Source organism: Panulirus ornatus, chromosome 3 (genome assembly GCF_036320965.1).
Source record: "Panulirus ornatus isolate Po-2019 chromosome 3, ASM3632096v1, whole genome shotgun sequence".
In the NCBI taxonomy this organism is placed as follows: domain Eukaryota; kingdom Metazoa; phylum Arthropoda; class Malacostraca; order Decapoda; family Palinuridae; genus Panulirus; species Panulirus ornatus.
In genome coordinates, this window is record NC_092226.1 from 2595873 (window position 1) to 2614803 (window position 18931).

Genomic DNA, 18931 nt, shown 5'->3' on the forward strand with positions numbered 1-18931 from the left:
GACATGCATTAAGCACTTGGTGCTAGCCTTGCCATTTTGGCAAAATTTCATTGTAGGGAGATAAGTAGCCCCCTTGTTTCATCCTATTACTTTAATCTTGGTCACATAATTTCAGTTTTATTGTGTTTCACCATTCCAAATGCAGCTATGTTTAACTTTCTTTGGTAATATGCTCTTTCAAATGCTGCCATCAGCTCTTCTACTTATTCCCAGGAGTTTGCCACCAGAGCTGTGTCATCAGGAAATAGCATCTGATTCACCTGGTGTGACCCACAGCCCCAACATACTCCAGATTACCTCTTTCTCTAAAACAACCTTGTCTTTACCTCTCTTTCCACCTAGTCTATAAAGAGATTAAACAGCCAAGATGATGATACATGACTTTTTCTGAGTATTTCTCTCATACTCTAAATAGCAAACACCTGGTCCAAACACTCCCCCCTTCTGAAACTAATCCTCCCACCCAGTCAGCTCAGCTGTGTTCATAACATAGGCCTTTGAACTACCACACTCCTCCTTACCCTGCTTTTCTACAGTGGTGCTATACTTATACTGTACTCCACCAGTCCTCACATACCTCACCTTGAACTCTGCACACATTGAACAGTCTGACTAACCAGCCATCAGTGCCATCATCCCTTGTCTTGAGGCACTAATCTGTAGTTCTGACCACCATTATGCTCTAATCACAGTTCAAGGATTTCATTACCTCCTCCCCCTTTACCATCTCATATACCATGACTTTTGCCCTACATTCCACTTTATCCCATGCGAGCCACATTCATCTTTAAATCATCTAACACATTCAGTAGGCCTTCAGAATACTTACTTCATCTTTTACCACTTTCCCTTCTGATGTTACATACCGATATCATTCTTTTCTCCTTTGACCAAAGCATTTCTTTTTAGTGCATGTTGAGCATCCCTAATCCAAAATGCTCCAAAATCTAAAACTTTTTGAGCAGTGACATGATATTACAAGTGAAAAATTCCACACCTGATCTCACTTGCCCATGCTGGGCTGTAATGCACTATTGCTGCCAGTTTGTTACAAACCATCGTCATCACTAGACCTATGTGCATTACTCACTGGTTTTTGCTTATTTTCTGCTCTGCATGAATAAGTGTAAGAACATGATTGCTTACCAGTTGCTCATGAATTTAGAGTCAGGAATGAAGTTGATGCCAAACAACCACATATTGTCCATATGGGCAGCTGAGGTTTTGACTCCTTATCTCTCTGATGGTTGTGTTCCACAAACTTTGTTTCATGTGCAAAATTATTAAAAATATTGTACATATTACCTTCAGGCTATGTGTATAAGTTGTTTATGAAACACAAATGGATTTTGTGTTTGGATTTGGGTCCCATCCCCAAGATATCTAATAATCTATGTGGAATGTGGAAAACAGGATGGTATGGAAACAAATGGGTTAGAGCTGAGACATACTTAAACGTTTGAACCGTTCATTCGTCTTCCTCAGGAGATACTGATTCCAATATTTGGCAGGATCATATTCCCCTGCAAGTGATGGTCACCCAGTTGGATGCCTTGATGTGTTGCTTTCTGATTGGATCACTTGTCCTGCTGCCTCCACTCGTTCACAGTGATCTCTGCTGCCTGACATGACCAGCAGATGAATCCAGACCTTTTGTTAACGTTTTTCTTTATCTCTTCCTGTAGGTAAGCTTTCACACTGTCACTGAATGGTGGATGCCAAGGCAACTATAGGCAAGCGACAAACTGTTTAGAGATAGTGTGAGAGCTTACCTAGAGGAAGGTATTAAGAACAACATTAACACAAGGTCTGGGTTCATCTGCTGGTCACGTCAGGCAGTGGAGATCAATGTGAATGGGTGGAGGCAGCTGGACAAGAGATCCAATCAGAGAGCGACATGCCAAGTTGTCTGACCAGGTGACCATCACTTGCCTGGGAACACAGTTCTGCCGAATGCTGGAATCAGTGTCTCCTGAGGAAGGTGGTTGAATGATCAAAACATTGAGGTATGTCTTAAGTCTAACCCATTTGTTTCCACATATCTCATGTATATGCAAGTACTCCAAAATCCAAAAAAATCCAAAATCTGAAACACTTCTGGTCCCAGGCATTTCAGAGAAGGGATACTCAACCTGTATCATTATTACTCTATCACCAACTTTCCATTGCCCTCTTTTCCAGCTGTTGTACCTCACTTTTGATCTACTATCACTTTCTCTAGTACTCCTCCTAATCTTCCTTCCTTGTTCCATCACTTGATACCCTTTCTCACTCATCCGCATCCCACCATTTGCTTGCCACATCTTATTACTGCTTCTGAGTGAACAAATTTATGTGTTGTTCTTGAGAGCACTGTGTTCTCATAGTTGTATTTGAGAAAAAGATGATCCACAACTCCTAGTACCTAACATTTATATCTTTCAACAGATGAGAATGCTTTGTCTGTAAGGTCACAAGAATTTGGGAACCTAGTCCTTCTGTTTTCTGAACTAATCCGTCAAGATGTATTCAGCCATGATACGTATATGTGTACTCTCATCTCTCGTGGTGACTTAGCAGCTGGAACCCCAGATTTAAAGGCAGATTCATCATTTGGAGAAAAGAAGGAGGTATTTACTTTTAGTTTCAAAATGTTTCATGTATACCATGCTCTGAAATATGATGTACTTTTTGTATCTAAAGATGACTGATATCATAATTAATTGAAACAAATTGAAAATTGGAAGTTAGACTTACAAAAATGCTCTTAAGCAATGAGGTGAAGAAGTGAAGAGTAGCTAGAGTGAGTACTTTGAAGGATTGTTGAATGTGATTGATGATAGGATGGCAGATGTAGGGTATTTATTTTGGAGAGGTATGTGAATTGAGAGAGTATATAGCAAATGGTATGGTGGAAAGAGATGCTGTGAAAGCCTTGCATAAGATGAAATGTAGCAAGGTGGCTAGAGTGGGTGGTATTGGAGTTGAATTTCTTAAGAAGGAGAGTGACTGTATTGTTGATTATTTAGTTAGGATTTTCAGTGTATGTATGGCATACAGTTTGATTTAAAAAGGTATTAGTTTATTGCGTGTACCTGTTAAGTTGTACAAACAAGTGGTGATCAAGAGGGCGGTTGAAAGCACAGGGCGCCAGACTGAGAAGGGACAACGTGGTTTCAGGAGTGGTAAAGGATGTGTGGATCTGATGTTTGCTGTGAAGAATGTGTGCGAGAAATAAGCAGAGAAACAGATGGATTTGTATGCGGTATTTATGGATATGGAGAAAGCCTATGATAGGCTTTATGGAGATGCTTTGTAGAAAGTGCCATAAACTTATGGGAGGAAACCTATGAGAAGAAACGAGGAGTTTTTATCAAGAAAGGCGTTTATGCGAGTAGGTAGAGATGTGGGGCTAGTGGTTTCAGGTGGAGGTGGGTCTGTGGCAGGGGTGTATTATGTCACCATGGCTGTTTGAATTTTTGTGGATAGGGTGATGACAGTGGCAAATGCAAGGGTCTTGGAGAGAGGAACAGGTATGCAGTCTGCTGGGGATTGGGGTGGGAGGGTTGCTGGGAGTGAGTCATTGGTTGTTTGTTGATGATACAATGCTGATGACATATTTGAGTGACAAACCTCAGATGCTGGTTTCTGAGTTTGGGGGAATGAGTGAAAGGAGAAAGTTGAGGGTAATGTGAATAAAAGTACGTTTATTAGGTTTAGCAACAAAAAGAGAGAGCTTATTTGGAGTGTGTATTTGAGGAGAGAGAACTTGGAGTACATGGAGTCTTTTAATTTCCTGGGAGTGGATGTGTCAGTGAATGGAACAATAGGATATGAAGTGAGCCGTAGGGTGGGTGAGGGGCAAAGCTCTTAGGTGCATTAAGTAATTTGTAGAAAGAGAGGTCATGTGTTTAAGGGTAGAGATGGGTATGTTTGATGGCTCATTAGTGTGTAGGTGTGGGCCTTAGCCAAAATTTTAAAGGATAAGGTGAATATATTGGAAATAAGATATTTGAGGATTGTATGGTGTAAGAAGGGTTCATCGATAGGGGGGTAAGGGAGAGGTGTGGCAGTAAGAGGAGTATTTACGAGAGAGCTGAAGAGGCTCTACCGATACTGTTTGGACATATTGAGAATATGAGTAAGGAATGGATGACTACGAGGGTATACATGCCAGAAGTGTAGGGAACAAATACAAGGGAGAAGCTACGGATGAGGTGGAAGGACGGAGTGAAAGATGGTTTCAGGGCTTGGAGCCTGAACCTGCACAAGGGTGCAAGGAATGTAAAGGATGGGACCAACTGGAACGTTGCAGTTTCTGGGGATGACTTGCTGTCAGTGGGCAGAACCACAACACATGAAGCAGTTGGGGGAAACCATGGAAAGGTTTGTGGGGCTTGACTGTGGGTAGAAGGTTTTGGTTTTGATGCATTATGCAGGACAGCTAGAGAGTGGATGTGAGAGACTGAGGACATTTCTTCTGCTCTAAGCAGTATCTCATTGACATGGAAAGTGACTAACATATGAAAAACTATATATATTCATTTAGGTTACTGGAATAGTTGAAATGGGATACTTAACCGAAGTTTAATATAGAAATAGACTTTTCCTCTTTCAAACAGAATCAAATAGATATCCACATCTTTAAAATTCTTTTCTGAAGGATGGAACAGACAACATAGATGATGATCTTGGGAAGATTCTTCAGAAGATAACAGTCAATACCAGCCTTGAGGAATCTGGGACAGGTGGGAGAGGAGAACTTGTAGGGGAAGGTAAACAGCGGCCCCCAAGACATTTAGTTTATGCACAGCACTTTCCGTTACCACAAGATGATGCTTACATGCATGAGATCAATCAGGTGAGGGCATGCAAGTTGAGTGCTATATTTTGTGTTGAAAGCTCTAGTCATGGATAAAAGTGCTCAACAAGTTTATACCTTAACCCTTTATTGTTTTACTTTTCCTTTTTCATGCAGAGATTTTTTCAAGTTGCATGAAAAAAGTTTATTTAACTTCACAGTTTCAAAGATTTTCATATGACATTGAAGTAGGTCACTTTAGATAACTATTTTCTCCACAACTATAATCCTGATAATGTGTAAAGGTTTTGTTTTGAATCAGCTTAAAGTGCCAAGGAGTGCAAGAGTGATACCAGAGTGTCAAATGAGTTACCAACATGTGTTTTGTTTATTTATCTCTTGTTGTAACTTTGATTACTGCTTGTCATTAATATATTTGTATAGGAAGCCTTGGTTTTGTTATAATCAGTGTAACAGTGGGTAGTAGTTGGTAGGAAGCCACTGACCAGGGAGGTATGTTACCAGTATTACCTGCCTGGATATTAAGAGGGTTAGTGACAGCTGTGTAGTGAGCCAGGACTTCATTAGTTGTCAAATTGCTCTCCTTTGACCCAATTAGCTGTCTTTTCTTTCTTCTTCACCCATTCATGGACTGCTGGCATTCTTTCCATAAACATATAGTCTCTCCTTGTCACATAATACTTGACAACACTTAACACACACAACTCATTCTTTGTAACTCTTAAGAGTTTTCTGTGGTGAGCGTTATGCACTAACCCTGCCTTTTCGCAAAAGGGTGGGAGCAATACATGGAATTTGTATGTAGGAACATTAGGTAGAAGTAGTAGGAGCATTCGGTAGAAGTAGTAGGTTGGAAGATAGACACAGTAGATAATAGGTAGTAGACAGGAACATAAGTAGGAACCTCTGAAAACATTGTGCTAGGGTTGCCCTTTGTCATTAGCCTGTTAAGGGTGAGGCACTACAGGTTAAGAAGCAGCTCTGGAGTTCAACAGTTATGGAAATTCTTTTGCTATGGCCACCACCTTGAGGCAGTTCCCAAAGGGAATGGGTGTCAGAGATCTAGATAGATAGATAGATCAGAGTAATTTAAAGTTTTTTTAACAAAATTCTAAAGATTTGTGAAGCTGGCACCTTTAGTAACATATGACATATTTGACTTGTCTGTTCTCATTAATTTTTTTGTCATCACTTTTGTAAAGATTGGTATCTGAATAAAGGGATTCTTTTTTATCATTATTAGTGTCCTGTTTTTCATCATGAGGCATCAGCATACACGCTTCAAGAATGATAGAAATCATTCAGTGTTGCATCTTTCCACGTAGTGAAGTGGGAAGGTGAATTCACTTATTTTTGTGTACTTCTTGAATTTATAATCTTTATTTGTTTCTGTCTGTATTAGATTCATGATTGCATTATCTAAAAACTCTAAGATATAGTCCACGTCTTTACTTTCTTCATAGAGTACTGCATTAGCTGAAATATCACTGCTAGACCAGTCGTAAGTGAAATGATGTAGTGTAAAATCACCAGCTTTGCAAGACCCACAGTGTTAGCAAAGTCATGCAGTGTCAAGGGATGACTGGTGGCAACACTGACTTCACTGGCTCCACATATGCTAGGAATGCCTTCTTTTGTCACTGTTAGTTGAAAAGTTAAAATCATCATTCACATGATTGAAAGACAGATCATTGTCAAGTAATTCATGGTCATTTACCTGGTCCTCTAAATATAGCAAATGTCACTTAGTTTCTCTTCAAGAATACAAGCAGGAACATGTGCTGCCAACCTGGTAACCACCCAGACTGGGGTAAGGACCTTTAGAAATAGGCAGAACATCGAGAGGAAGGTGTGGTGCAGGTGCTGAAAGAGAGGGCATTTAAAAGTTAGTGTTAGAGTATTGGCAACTTCAGGGAGAAGAAGAAAATGTTTTGAATTTTTAAGTGAGATGAATAGTGTGAGGAGTACAAGAGAAAAAGTGAGAGCATCAGTGAAGCAAGGAGATGGGAAGTGGTAACAGGGAAGGAAAAGATGGAGTAGGTATTTTAGGGGAGTGTCAAATGTGTTTAAGAGTAGGTTGGCAGGTATGGGGATGTTTGGATCACGTAAATACACAAAGCAAGGTTAAATGGCAACTGGTTTGATGAAAAGTGATGGAATGTTTGTATGATATGAAGTGTGGGAAGACTGATGGAGTTGATGGGATTGCAGTCCTCCAAAATAAAGGTTTATGTCTGACCTTGTGTGATCACTTTGGATGGGCACCATGGTGGTGTGTGGTGCTGCTGTAGCTGCCTCCATGTAGCTAGGGTGCTCTTTTGAATTTTTTTTAACTTTTCTGTGTTCATAGTAGGATTCCGATCTTGTGCTTTGTTATATAATTGTAAGGGAGTGCATATGAACACCAAACATCTCTAGAGGTATGTAGTTTTGTGGTGTCACTGTAATTCTTGGCTAGTAACATGCATTATTAGGTTTCAGTGTTGTTGTGTGTCTCCTATTAATTTTGTATATGAAGTTTTTAATTTTTTGTCTTTTTTGTTTTTCACTGGTAGTATTGTATCTGATATTAATCGTCCCCTCTTTTTTTTTTTTTTAATTTTCCAAAAGAAGGAACAGAGAAGAGGGTCAGATGAGGATATTCCCTCAGAGGCCCGTCCTCTGTTCTTAACGCTACCTTGCTAACGCAGGAAATGGAGAATAGTTTGAAAGAAAGAAAGATTAATAACACCACATGGCCTTACCAATAGCTGAATTCTGTTTTGATTACCCCTCTTTTTTTTTCGCTGTCTCCCGCGTTTGCGAGGTAGCGCAAGGAAACAGACGAAAGAAATGGCCCAACCCACCCCCATACACATGTATATACATGCATGTCCACACATGCAAATATACATACCTACACAGCTTTCCATGGTTTACCCCAGACGCTTCACATGCCCTGATTCAATCCACTGACAGCACGTCAACCCCGGTATACCACATCGATCCAGTTCACTCTATTCCTTGCCCTCCTTTCACCCTCCTGCATGTTCAGGCCCCGATCACACAAAATCTTTTTCACTCCATCTTTCCACCTCCAATTTGGTCTCTCACTTCTCCTCGTTCCCTCCACCTCCGACACATATATCCTCTTGGTCAATCTTTCCTCACTCATTCTCTCCATGTGCCCAAACCATTTCAAAACACCCTCTTCTGCTCTCTCAACCACGCTCTTTTTATTTCCACACATCTCTCTTACCCTTACGTTACTTACTCGATCAAACCACCTCACACCACACATTGTCCTCAAACATCTCATTTCCAGCACATCCTGCGCACAACTCTATCCATAGCCCACACCTTGCAACCATACAAAATTGTTGGAACCACTATTCCTTCAAACATACCCATTTTTGCTTTCCGAGATAATGTTCTCGACTTCCACACATTCTTCAAGGCTCCCAGGATTTTCGCCCCCTCCCCCACCCTATGATCCACTTCCGCTTCCATGGTTCCATCCGCTGCCAGATCCATTCCCAGATATCTAAAACACTTTACTTCCTCCAGTTTTTCTCCTTTCAAACTTACCTCCCAATTGACTTGAACCTCAACCCTACTGTACCTAATAACCTTGCTCTTATTCACATTTACTCTTAACTTTCTTCTTTCACACACTTTACCAAACTCAGTCACCAGCTTCTGCAGTTTCTCACATGAATCAGCCACCAGCGCTGTATCATCAGCGAACAACAACTGATTCACTTACCAAGCTCTCTCATCCACAACAGACTTCATACTTGCCCCTCTTTCCAAAACTCTTGCATTCACCTCCCTAACAACCCCATCCATAAACAAATTAAACAACCATGGAGACATCACACACCCCTGCCACAAACCTACATTCACTGAGAACCAATCACTTTCCTCTCTTCCTACACGTACACATGCCTTACAACCTCGATAAAAACTTTTCACTGCTTCTAACAACTTGCCTCCCACACCATATATTCTTAATACCTTCCACAGAGCATCTCTATCAACTCTGTCATATCCCTTCTCCAGATCCATAAATGCTACATACAAATCCATTTGCTTTTCTAAGTATTTCTCACATACATTCTTCAAAGCAAACACCTGATCCACACATCCTCTACCACTTCTGAAACCACACTGCTCTTCCCCAATCTGATGCTCTGTACATGCCTTCACCCTCTCAATTTATACCCTCCCATATAATTTACCAGGAATACTCAACAAACTTATACCTCTGAAATTTGAGCACTCACTCTTATCCCCTTTGCCTATGTACAATGGCACTATGCACGCATTCCGCCAATCCTCAGGCACCTCACCATGAGTCATACATACATTAAATAACCTTACCAACCAGTCAATAATACAGTCACCCCCCTTTTTAATAAATTCCACTGCAATACCATCCAAACCTGCTGCCTTGCTGGCTTTCATCTTCCGCAAAGCTTTTACTACCTCTTCTCTGTTTACCAAATCATTTTCCCTAACCCTCTCACTTTTCACACCACCTCGACCAAAACACCCTATATCTGCCACTCTCTCATCAAACACATTCAACAAACCTTCAAAATACTCACTCCATCTCCTTCTCACATCACCACTACTTGTTATCACCTCCCCATTTGCGCCCTTCACTGAAGTTCCCATTTGCTCCCTTGTCTTACGCACTTTATTTACCTCCTTCCAGAACATCTTTTTATTCTTCCTAAAATTTAATGATACTCTCTCACCCCAACTCTCATTTGTCCTCTTTTTCACCTCTTGCACCTTTTTCTTGACCTCCTGTCTCTTTCTTTTATACATCTCCCACTCAATTGCATTTTTTCCCTGCAAAAATCGTCCAAATGCCTCTCTCTTCTCTTTCACTAATACTCTTACTTCTTCATCCCACCACTCACTACCCTTTCTAATCAACCCACCTCCCACTCTTCTCATGCCACAAGCATCTTTTGCGCAACCCATCACTGATTCCCTAAATACATCCCATTCCTCCCCCACTCCCCTTACTTCCATTGTTCTCACCTTTTTCCATTCTGTACTCAGTCTCTCCTGGTACTTCCTCACACAAGTCTCCTTCCCAAGCTCACTTACTCTCACCACCCTCTTCACCCCAACATTCACCCCTCTTTTTAAAAGAATTTATCTGGAATGCATAGCTAGCTGGAGGTTGCCATGCATACAAGCACACATGAGGAGTCCTGGTCAATTAGGTAACAAGTCATGTGTGCCCCAAACAACCAGTATACTGCTACTGGCATCACTGCCCTATGTATTGTCATGACCTTTATGCACACGAGTGGAAAGTTACCTACTACTTGATGGTCACAAAAATGACAACAAAGGGGGAGGTGGAGAAACGAGCAGTATGGATCTCCTGTAGAGATACCAACCCTCAGATGCTGACACCAAATCCCTCCAGCAGTGTGCTGGTGTTGGTGCTGACCTCTAGAGAAGGGTAGGTTCGACCAAGGCAGCTATCAGAAGTGCATATGACATCAAATGTTAATGAGATATGCACCAACACAAAACTTGATGAACTTCAGGTCTTACTCTCACAACACAGGGTTGACATTGTAGCAGTGAGTGAGACCAAACTGCATAGCCTGATACCCACTGAGATGGTGGACTTAACAAAATTTTGATTTGCTACACCAAGATTGTAATCATGCAGCGACTGAAAGAAAGAGTAGAGGTGGATTGATGTTCTACATGCATGAAGATCTTCAGTGGTGTACTCCCCCAGAGATTCAAGTGCCTGATGAACTGGAGGTACTTTGGTGTCCTTAATCCAAGTCAAGCACGTCATGCACTAATGGCAAATGTTTACATACCACCTGATGTCATTGCTGCTAGGAGGCAGTTGTTTTTAGAACATCTTGTAGACAGTGGACCTGATACGAAACTGTAGACTCAATGTCCATGTTGTTATAATGGGTGACTTAAACTCCAAGTTTGACTTTGAATCAGTATGTAGGAACATTTCTGCATAACAAATTGTGGATCATCTTATCAGGTGCATTGCCATATTGGATGAATTAGTAACAGACATCCTCTGCCATGTGCCATCTCAGATACTGCCCTCCTTTGGCATTTCAGATCACATTATGGTTATTTGACTTCTATAACTGACTTTGATGCTGCTACTTGAAGTTTGCAGGACAAACAGCAAAACTTTTGAGAGATGCTTCCCCGTAGTGACATTCTCCATTCGTGACAGTGACCCAGGCTGGATGATGGCACGAATCAAGACCCTTCTCTATAAGCATAACAGGGCATACACACAGTCACCACCACCAACTGCTGGAACTAAGATTGCAAGTCAGTAGCAAGATTAAGAAAGCAAAAGAAAAATGGTATGGGTGTCGGGTTAAAAACCTGTGTTGATCTAGTTACAGAGGTGTCAGCCCTTACAAATCATAAACCAAAACCCTGGAAAATTGATCAGTTAGAAATGCTAGATGATAAAGCATTAGGAGAACAAAATAATCTCTACTTCTCTGAAGTGTACAATCGCATTGCCCCTCCCGATACTGAGTCTTTAGCCACGAATCTACCAGCAAAAGTGAATACTTTGTTATTTTGACCTTGGGATGTCGCCAAGTATCTGGTCAAACTCAGGACAAGTATGTCAACAATCCCTAACAAGTTACCCATTTCACTTATGAGAGAGTTCACCTTTGAACTAAATGTTCCTCTTACAGGAGCATATAAAAGATCCATTACAGATGGCTATACTCCGACCATCTGGTGCCATGCAACAATGGTATCGATACCTAAAAAGCAAAGTTTCCTCTGTTGATAGTATCAGACCAGATAGCCTGACTCCATCCTTTTCTAAAGTTTTAGAAAGCTTTTTCATCTCAGAAATGATATCTGATATCAAACCTCATTTTGACCCTAGACAATATGGGAACATAAAGAACTCCTCCATGACCCACTATCTTGTGCACCTCATTCACAAAATGCTTTCTGATCTTGACAAACCAGGAAAAATTTTCTCATTCATTATGTATGGTTTTAGCAATGGCTTCAACATAATTGATCACACCATCATTGTAAGTCACCTCATAGAGTGAGGATGAAGGGGATCACTAACTAGATGGTTTATTGGATTTCTTCAGAACCTCTCCCAAAGAGTGCTTACCCCCTCTGGGTGCATGAGTAGTATAAGCTATACCTCCTGTGGGGCCCCTCAAGGAACACTTTATTGTCCTATCATGTCCTTGGCAATGACTAGTGGAGCTGCACAACACACAGAAACATGTTTGGAGCACATCGATGACCTGACCATCTATGAAAGTGCTCTACACGTGCTGAAGAAATACAGTGCCCAATCCAGTCAACTTGTCGAAACATGCATAACTTACATACCCTTGAGTATTGCTCCCCACCATTTCATGTTATTGTCAAGAAGCCCTCACAGAGTCCTGCTTACAGACATTGTTACAAATGAGGGATGCATTGAGATGAGCACAAGGACATCATGTGACAGTGACCAACTGTTCGGATGCAGAGCATGCTTAGAAAGGCTGTGTACTCCATATATGGCAGGACTGTTTAACTTTAGTGGTCTGTGACGTTGTGACAACAAAGAAGAAACTGTTGTATATATCTTTTGGTGTAAATCAAACTGATTTTTCTGTTATTATTACAAACCAACTTGTTTTTTGTTATGGCAAACAACCCTTTAATTAATTATTGATTATTGTAAACATTTGCCTTATGGATCTAACATCCTCAGCCATGTGATTTTTACCAAAATAAAACCACATTGCCTGTCTGTCTGTCTGTGAGATGTGAGCCACGAGGCCAGGAGCAGATGGGTCAGTGATATCAACCTGTTGTTTGGTGGTCATTGGTTGGCTGAAAGTGAACCAGTTAAGTAAATGCCTTTGGTGAAACAAGGATCAATCAGAAAGAGTGAACAAAGGAGTATCATATTATTATGAGGGCAGGAATGATCCTACCCTTATATTCCCAAGGAATATCTCATGGCTTGAGGGGCAACCCATTGAAGATGAAAAAAAATTCAACCTTCAAAACCTACATTTCTGTGCAATGAATGACTTCTTCAGTAAATATCTCCTCCAAACTTCTGGGTTACTTGGCTCTAAACCTCATAGCACCTTCAGTTAGATGATTACATGAGATGAACAACTCCTCTCGGTGGATATATACACTTTGAGTTTTGCCCCTCAGTATGATAGCTGTGCATGGAACCTGGATGGAGGTGAGTTGGCATTGTGCAATGATTTCTCCTCAGCCAGTCAACTTCAGCCATGTTAAGAAGAGCACATTTGCGTGTGTTTTCTTTGAAGAAAATTGAACGACTCATAGCAAAATTTAGAGAACCAGGAAGATGATTCTAAATTATTTGATGATGATGATTTATATTCTGATTGTGTGCAGAGGGATTTTATGGACACTGACTTCTTTAGCATCAAAAGTTGAACAAGGTTAGGTGGGAAAAGGATTTCTTGCATAAGTAGAGGGAACGTTGCCATTACCTGCCAAACCTTTTGCAACACTGCATCTGACTTACAGCTGGTATTTTCATAAACATTTTTACCCTGCTTATATGAAAGAATTATCAGTAAGTGACATTAATTATTACAAGTTTTATTAAATAAGATAAAGTGTAATGATAATCAGTAATTGATATTTTGGTGTAAGTAAAGTAAACAGTAAAATATGCAGTGACAACTTTAAGCATAATCATGATAGAGTCCAACAAGTTTATGGCCTCTAGTCTCCGGCATCATGGTGTGCTAAGAATCTCCAGATATCTACCTGACTCTACTGCCAGTGAGATAGTAGTAGAACAGGCCCCTCCCATGACCTTTCCCTCTCGGTAAGACCTCCCTCTTTTTCTATTCACTATACCAACATTTGTGGTCTCTCTGGTAACATCTCTTTTGAACACCATCTATTTAGTACCTCTCCTGATATATCATTTCTCTTGGAGACACATTTATCTAATAATGTGTTTACAAGTCCCTTTTTCATATTCAGCTATGATCTCCACTTATGATTCCAATTCAGATGTGGTGTTTGTGCTTATTCCAACATCAGCACACCTGTTGCACAGCCCGAGGACCTTGAATCCCCACACTTTTCCTCTGTTTCACCTATTGCTCTTCTACAAAGTTTATATCTTACTTTATCTATCTAAATTTCTGCCATGGGACTGTGGCATCCTCTAACCCATAAGCCAAGATCTTATACTTTGAGGATTTCAGTGTTCACCATGGGGAATGGTTGAATTCATCCCATATGGACAGTGGAGGGATTGAAGCCCTCACATTCTTCATTCTTAATGATTTAGAGCAAATTATCTCCCTATCCATATTCCTAACTGTTGTGACCACTCTCTTGATATTCTGGATTTATTTTTCACCTCTAGTTCATCCTGCTTTAACTACACAATCTCGCCCCAGTTGATTCATTTGATCACCCTCATAAATGTATCTCATTTAACAGCATTTCCCCCTCCAGCAGCCCCTTCTAAGCATGAATACTGACACCAACAAAGCATAATGGAATAATTTACGTAACTTCTTTTCTGACTGTCTCTTATGTGATGATGCTTCTATCTTCCTCCAGATGCATAGCAGAGTTTGTTCTTGTGGGAATGGAAGCATTTATCCCCTCTTCCTTCAAGATGACCTCTTCTTATCTTTGGTTCAATCATTCCTGTTCTGAGGTCATTCAGGCAAGGGATCAGGCATATTGAGCTTGAAAAAACCTTCTTCCACCGACTCCCATTCAGCTTTTATCACAACCTGTAACTATTGCAAGCATGTTATCCATCTGGCAAAGCATTCCTCTTTTCAAAAGAGGTGGGATAACCTCTCCATCATCCACTGATAGGTCTTTCTGGTCTTTAGCCAAGGGCATCTTTAACAACAACTATTACTCTACCTTTGCTTCACTTTTCCATTCTGATGGTACTATAGCTGTCTCTTTCATAAACAAAGCAACTTTCTTTGATTCCCTTTTCTCTTCTGAATCCACCTTGGTTGACTCTAACAGTCCTTCACCCACAGATGTTCCTCTTATTTATCTTGTTCCCTTCCCCGTAATCTCTTTTCAGAATGTCCAAAAAATGCATCTTTGGACACAAGCAAGACTTATGGTCCTGTTGGCATCCATCCCCATGTACTGAAATTGTATGCCTCTGAACTTTCACCTGTTCTTGCTCATCTGTTCTGTTTCCGTTTAGAAAACAAAACATTTCCTTCTTGGAAGTATGCAGTAATACATCCCATCCCGAGTAACAGTGATCATTCTGAACTGTGTAACCATCGTCCTGTAGTTTTAACATCAACCAGTTCCAAAGTGTTAGAATCCTTCCTCCTCTTCCATATCCCTAGACACCTCTAAACTCAGTCTTTGCTCTGATCATCAGTATGGCTTCCGTAAGGCAAGGTCGACTGGTGATATTCTGTCCTAATGTCTAGTCATCATCTGTGAAAGAGTTTGGGGAGTCTTGTGTAGTTGCCCTCGATATTTCTAAAGCCTTAGACAGGGTGTGGCATCAGGGTCTCATCTTTTAGCTCTCCTCACTTTCCTTCTTCATATCAAGCTTTCTCTCTAGCATCTTTGTCTTTGTGGATGATGAGGGATCAGCCTCCCCCCTTTCTCCGTCAACAGTGGTGTCCCTGAAGGTTGAATGTCCCCTACATTTTTTCTCCTTTTTTTCAATGATTTCCTCTCTTCCACAAATGACCAAATGTACTCATATGCTGATGACTCAACACTGCATTCAACCACACCTTTCAGTTCTGCTCCTCTTCTCTCACTCGATCTGCCTCTCTTCTTGACACAGCTTCCTCAATAAACTCTGACTTGAACAGGATATTTCAGTGGGATAGATGAAATCTAGGTAAGTTTTATACCTCCAAGACCCAGTTTCTACCCGTTTCTATCGAAAACTCCTCAGGACTCGTCTCTCCTTAACCTGTTCTATAAATCCACCTCTTGACTCAGTGAACAAATATACCTGGTATTACTGTATACATAAGTATACGTATGTAAGTAGGAGAGATGGCCAGAGAGCGTTATTGGATTGCGTGTTAATTGACAGGCGCGCGAAAGAGAGACTTTTGGATGTTAATGTGCTGAGAGGTGCAACTGGAGGGATGTCTGATCATTATCTTGTGGAGGCTAAGGTGAAGATTTGGATGGGTTTTCAGAAAAGAAGAGTGAATGTTGGGGTGAAGAGGGTGGTGAGAGGAAGTGAGCTTGGGAAGGAGACTTGTGTGAGGAAGTACCAGGAGAGACTGAGTACAGAATGGAAAAAGGTGAGAACAATGGAAGTAAGGGGAGTGGGGGAGGAATGGGATGTATTTAGGGAATCAGTGATGGCTTGCACAAAAGATGCTTGTGGCATGAGAAGAGTGGGAGGTGGGTTGATTAGAAAGGGTAGTGAGTGGTGGGATGAAGAAGTAAGATTATTAGTGAAAGAGAAGAGAGAGGCATTTGGATGATTTTTGCAGGGAAGAAATGCAATTGACTGGGAGATGTATAAAAGGAAGAGACAGGAGGTCAAGAGAAAGGTGCAAGAGGTGAAAAAGAGGGCAAATGAGAGTTGGGGTGAGAGAGTATCATTAAAGTTTAGGGAGAATAAAAAGATGTTCTGGAAGGAGGTAAATAAAGTGCGTAAGACAAGGGAGCAAATGGGAACTTCAGTGAAGGGCGCAAATGGGGAGGTGATAACAAGTAGTGGTGATGTGAGAAGGAGATGGAGTGAGTATTTTGAAGGTTTGTTGAATGAGTTTGATGATAGAGTGGCAGATATAGGGTGTTTTGGTCGAGGTGGTGTGCAAAGTGAGAGGGTTAGGGAAAATGATTTGGTAAACAGAGAAGAGGTAGTAAAAGTTGCGGAAGATGAAAGCCGGCAAGGCAGCAGGTTTGGATGGTATTGCAGTGGAATTTATTAAAAAAGGGGGTGACTGTATTATTGACTGGTTGGTAAGGTTATTTAATGTATGTATGACTCATGGTGAGGTGCCTGAGGATTGGCGGAATGCGTGCATAGTGCCATTGTACAAAGGCAAAGGGGTTAAGAGTGAGTGCTCAAATTACAGAGGTATAAGTTTGTTGAGTATTCCTGGTAAATTATATGGGAGGGTATTGATTGAGAGGGTGAAGGCATGTACAGAGCATCAGATTGGGGAAGAGCAGTGTGGTTTCAGAAATGGTAGAGGATGTGTGGATCAGGTGTTTGCTTTGAAGAATGTATGTGAGAAATACTTAGAAAAGCAAATGGATTTGTATGTAGCATTTATGGATCTGGAGAAGGCATATGACAGAGTTGATAGAGATGCTCTGTGGAAGGTATTAAGAATATATGGTGTGGGAGGCAAGTTGTTAGAAGCAGTGAAAAGTTTTTATCGAGGATGTAAGGCATGTGTACGTGTAGGAAGAGAGGAAAGTGATTGGTTCTCAGTGAATGTAGGTTTGCGGCAGGGGTATGTGATGTCTCCATGGTTGTTTAATTTGTTTATGGATGGGGTTGTTAGGGAGGTAAATGCAAGAGTCTTGGAAAGAGGGGCAAGTATGAAGTCTGTTGGGGATGAGAGAGCTTGGGAAGTGAGTCAGTTGTTGTTCGCTGATGATACAGCGCTGGTGGCTGATTCATGTGAGAAACTGCAGAAGCTGGTGACTGAGTTTGGTAAAGTGTGTGAAAGAAGAAAGTTAAGAGTAAATGTGAATAAGAGCAAGGTTATTAGGTACAGTAGGGTTGAGGGTCAAGTCAATTTGGAGGTAAGTTTGAATGGAGAAAAACTGGAGGAAGTAAAGTGTTTTGGATATCTGGGAATGGATCTGGCAGCGGATGGAACCATGGAAGCGGAAGTGGGGGTGGGGGAGGGGGCGAAAATTCTGGGAGCGTTGAAGAATGTGTGGAAGTCGAGAACATTATCTCGGAAAGCAAAAATGGGTATGTTTGAAGGAATAGTGGTTCCAACAATGTTGTATGGTTGCGAGGCGTGGGTTATGGATAGAGTTGTGCACAGGAGGATGGATGTGCAGGAAATGAGATGTTTGAGGACAATGTGTGGTGTGCGGTGGTTTGATCGAGTAAGTAACATAAGGGTAAGAGAGATGCGTGGAAATAAAAAGAGCGTGGTTGAGAGAGCATAAGAGGGTGTTTTGAAATGGTTTGGGCACATGGAGAGAATGAGTGAGGAAAGATTGACCAAGAGGATATATGTGTTGGAGGTGGAGGGAACGAGGATAAGTGGGAGACCAAATTGGAGGTGGAAAGATGGAGTGAAAAAGATTTTGTGTGATCGGGGCCTGAACATGCAGGAGGGTGAAAGGAGGGCAAGGAATAGAGTGAATTGGATCGATGTGGTATACAGGGGTTGACGTGCTGTCAGTGGATTGAATCAGGGCATATGAAGCATCTGGGGTAAACCATGGAAAGCTGTGTAGGTATGTATATTTGCGTGTGTGGACGTATGTATATACATGTGTATGGGGGGGGTTGGGCCATTTCTTTCGTCTGTTTCCTTGCGCTGACTCGCAAACGCGGGAGACAGCGGCAAAAAAAAAAAAAAAAATTACTGTAATATCCCCTCTTTCTTGGAAACTCCATATAGTGAAAATAGCTAAGTCTGCCTGCTTCTGTTCCTCTGAACAGTTGCTCCATTTATACAAAGTATTGATTCATCCATGTATGAAGTGCTGCTTTCATATCTTGGATGGTTCTTCTTCTGCATTCTTACTTGATAGAGTTGAGTCAAAAGTGTTCTGACTTGCAAACTCTCCCAGACTAACTTCCAAACTTTACCCTCTTGCCCTACTCCACAGTGTTATTCACTTTCCCTCTTTTATAGGTATTTGGTTTTTGCTTCTGAGAGCTGGCTGCTTGTGTACTCCCACCTCTTACTGGACCACACAATACTTTGCAGGCTGCTGGATCACATGATTACTGTGTTGCCATTGGCAACTCACGGATGGGCTGTTTTGATAATCATTTCTTTCCTTACTCCTCGAAGCTTTGGAACTCTGTACCTTCTCATGCCATCCACAACAACTATTACCTAGCACATTTTAAAAGAGATTTTTCACTTTGTTCAATTTTTTTGATACTTTCCCCCTTCTTAATCC

The 18931-nt window shown here is 41.2% G+C and overlaps 1 protein-coding gene across 2 annotated transcripts in view; it reads left to right on the plus strand.

Annotated features, from left to right (window-relative positions):
• The window catches only part of LOC139760017 (mediator of RNA polymerase II transcription subunit 12-like protein), a 456094-nt gene that overhangs the window by 200184 nt on the left and 236979 nt on the right, over positions 1 to 18931 (plus strand). For both annotated transcript variants that reach the window (XM_071682758.1, XM_071682766.1), the window contains exons 13-14: positions 2428 to 2609; positions 4643 to 4840. In XM_071682758.1, coding sequence (XP_071538859.1) covers positions 2428 to 2609; positions 4643 to 4840 — 380 coding nt within the window. The remainder of the gene's footprint in view (positions 1 to 2427; positions 2610 to 4642; positions 4841 to 18931) is intronic.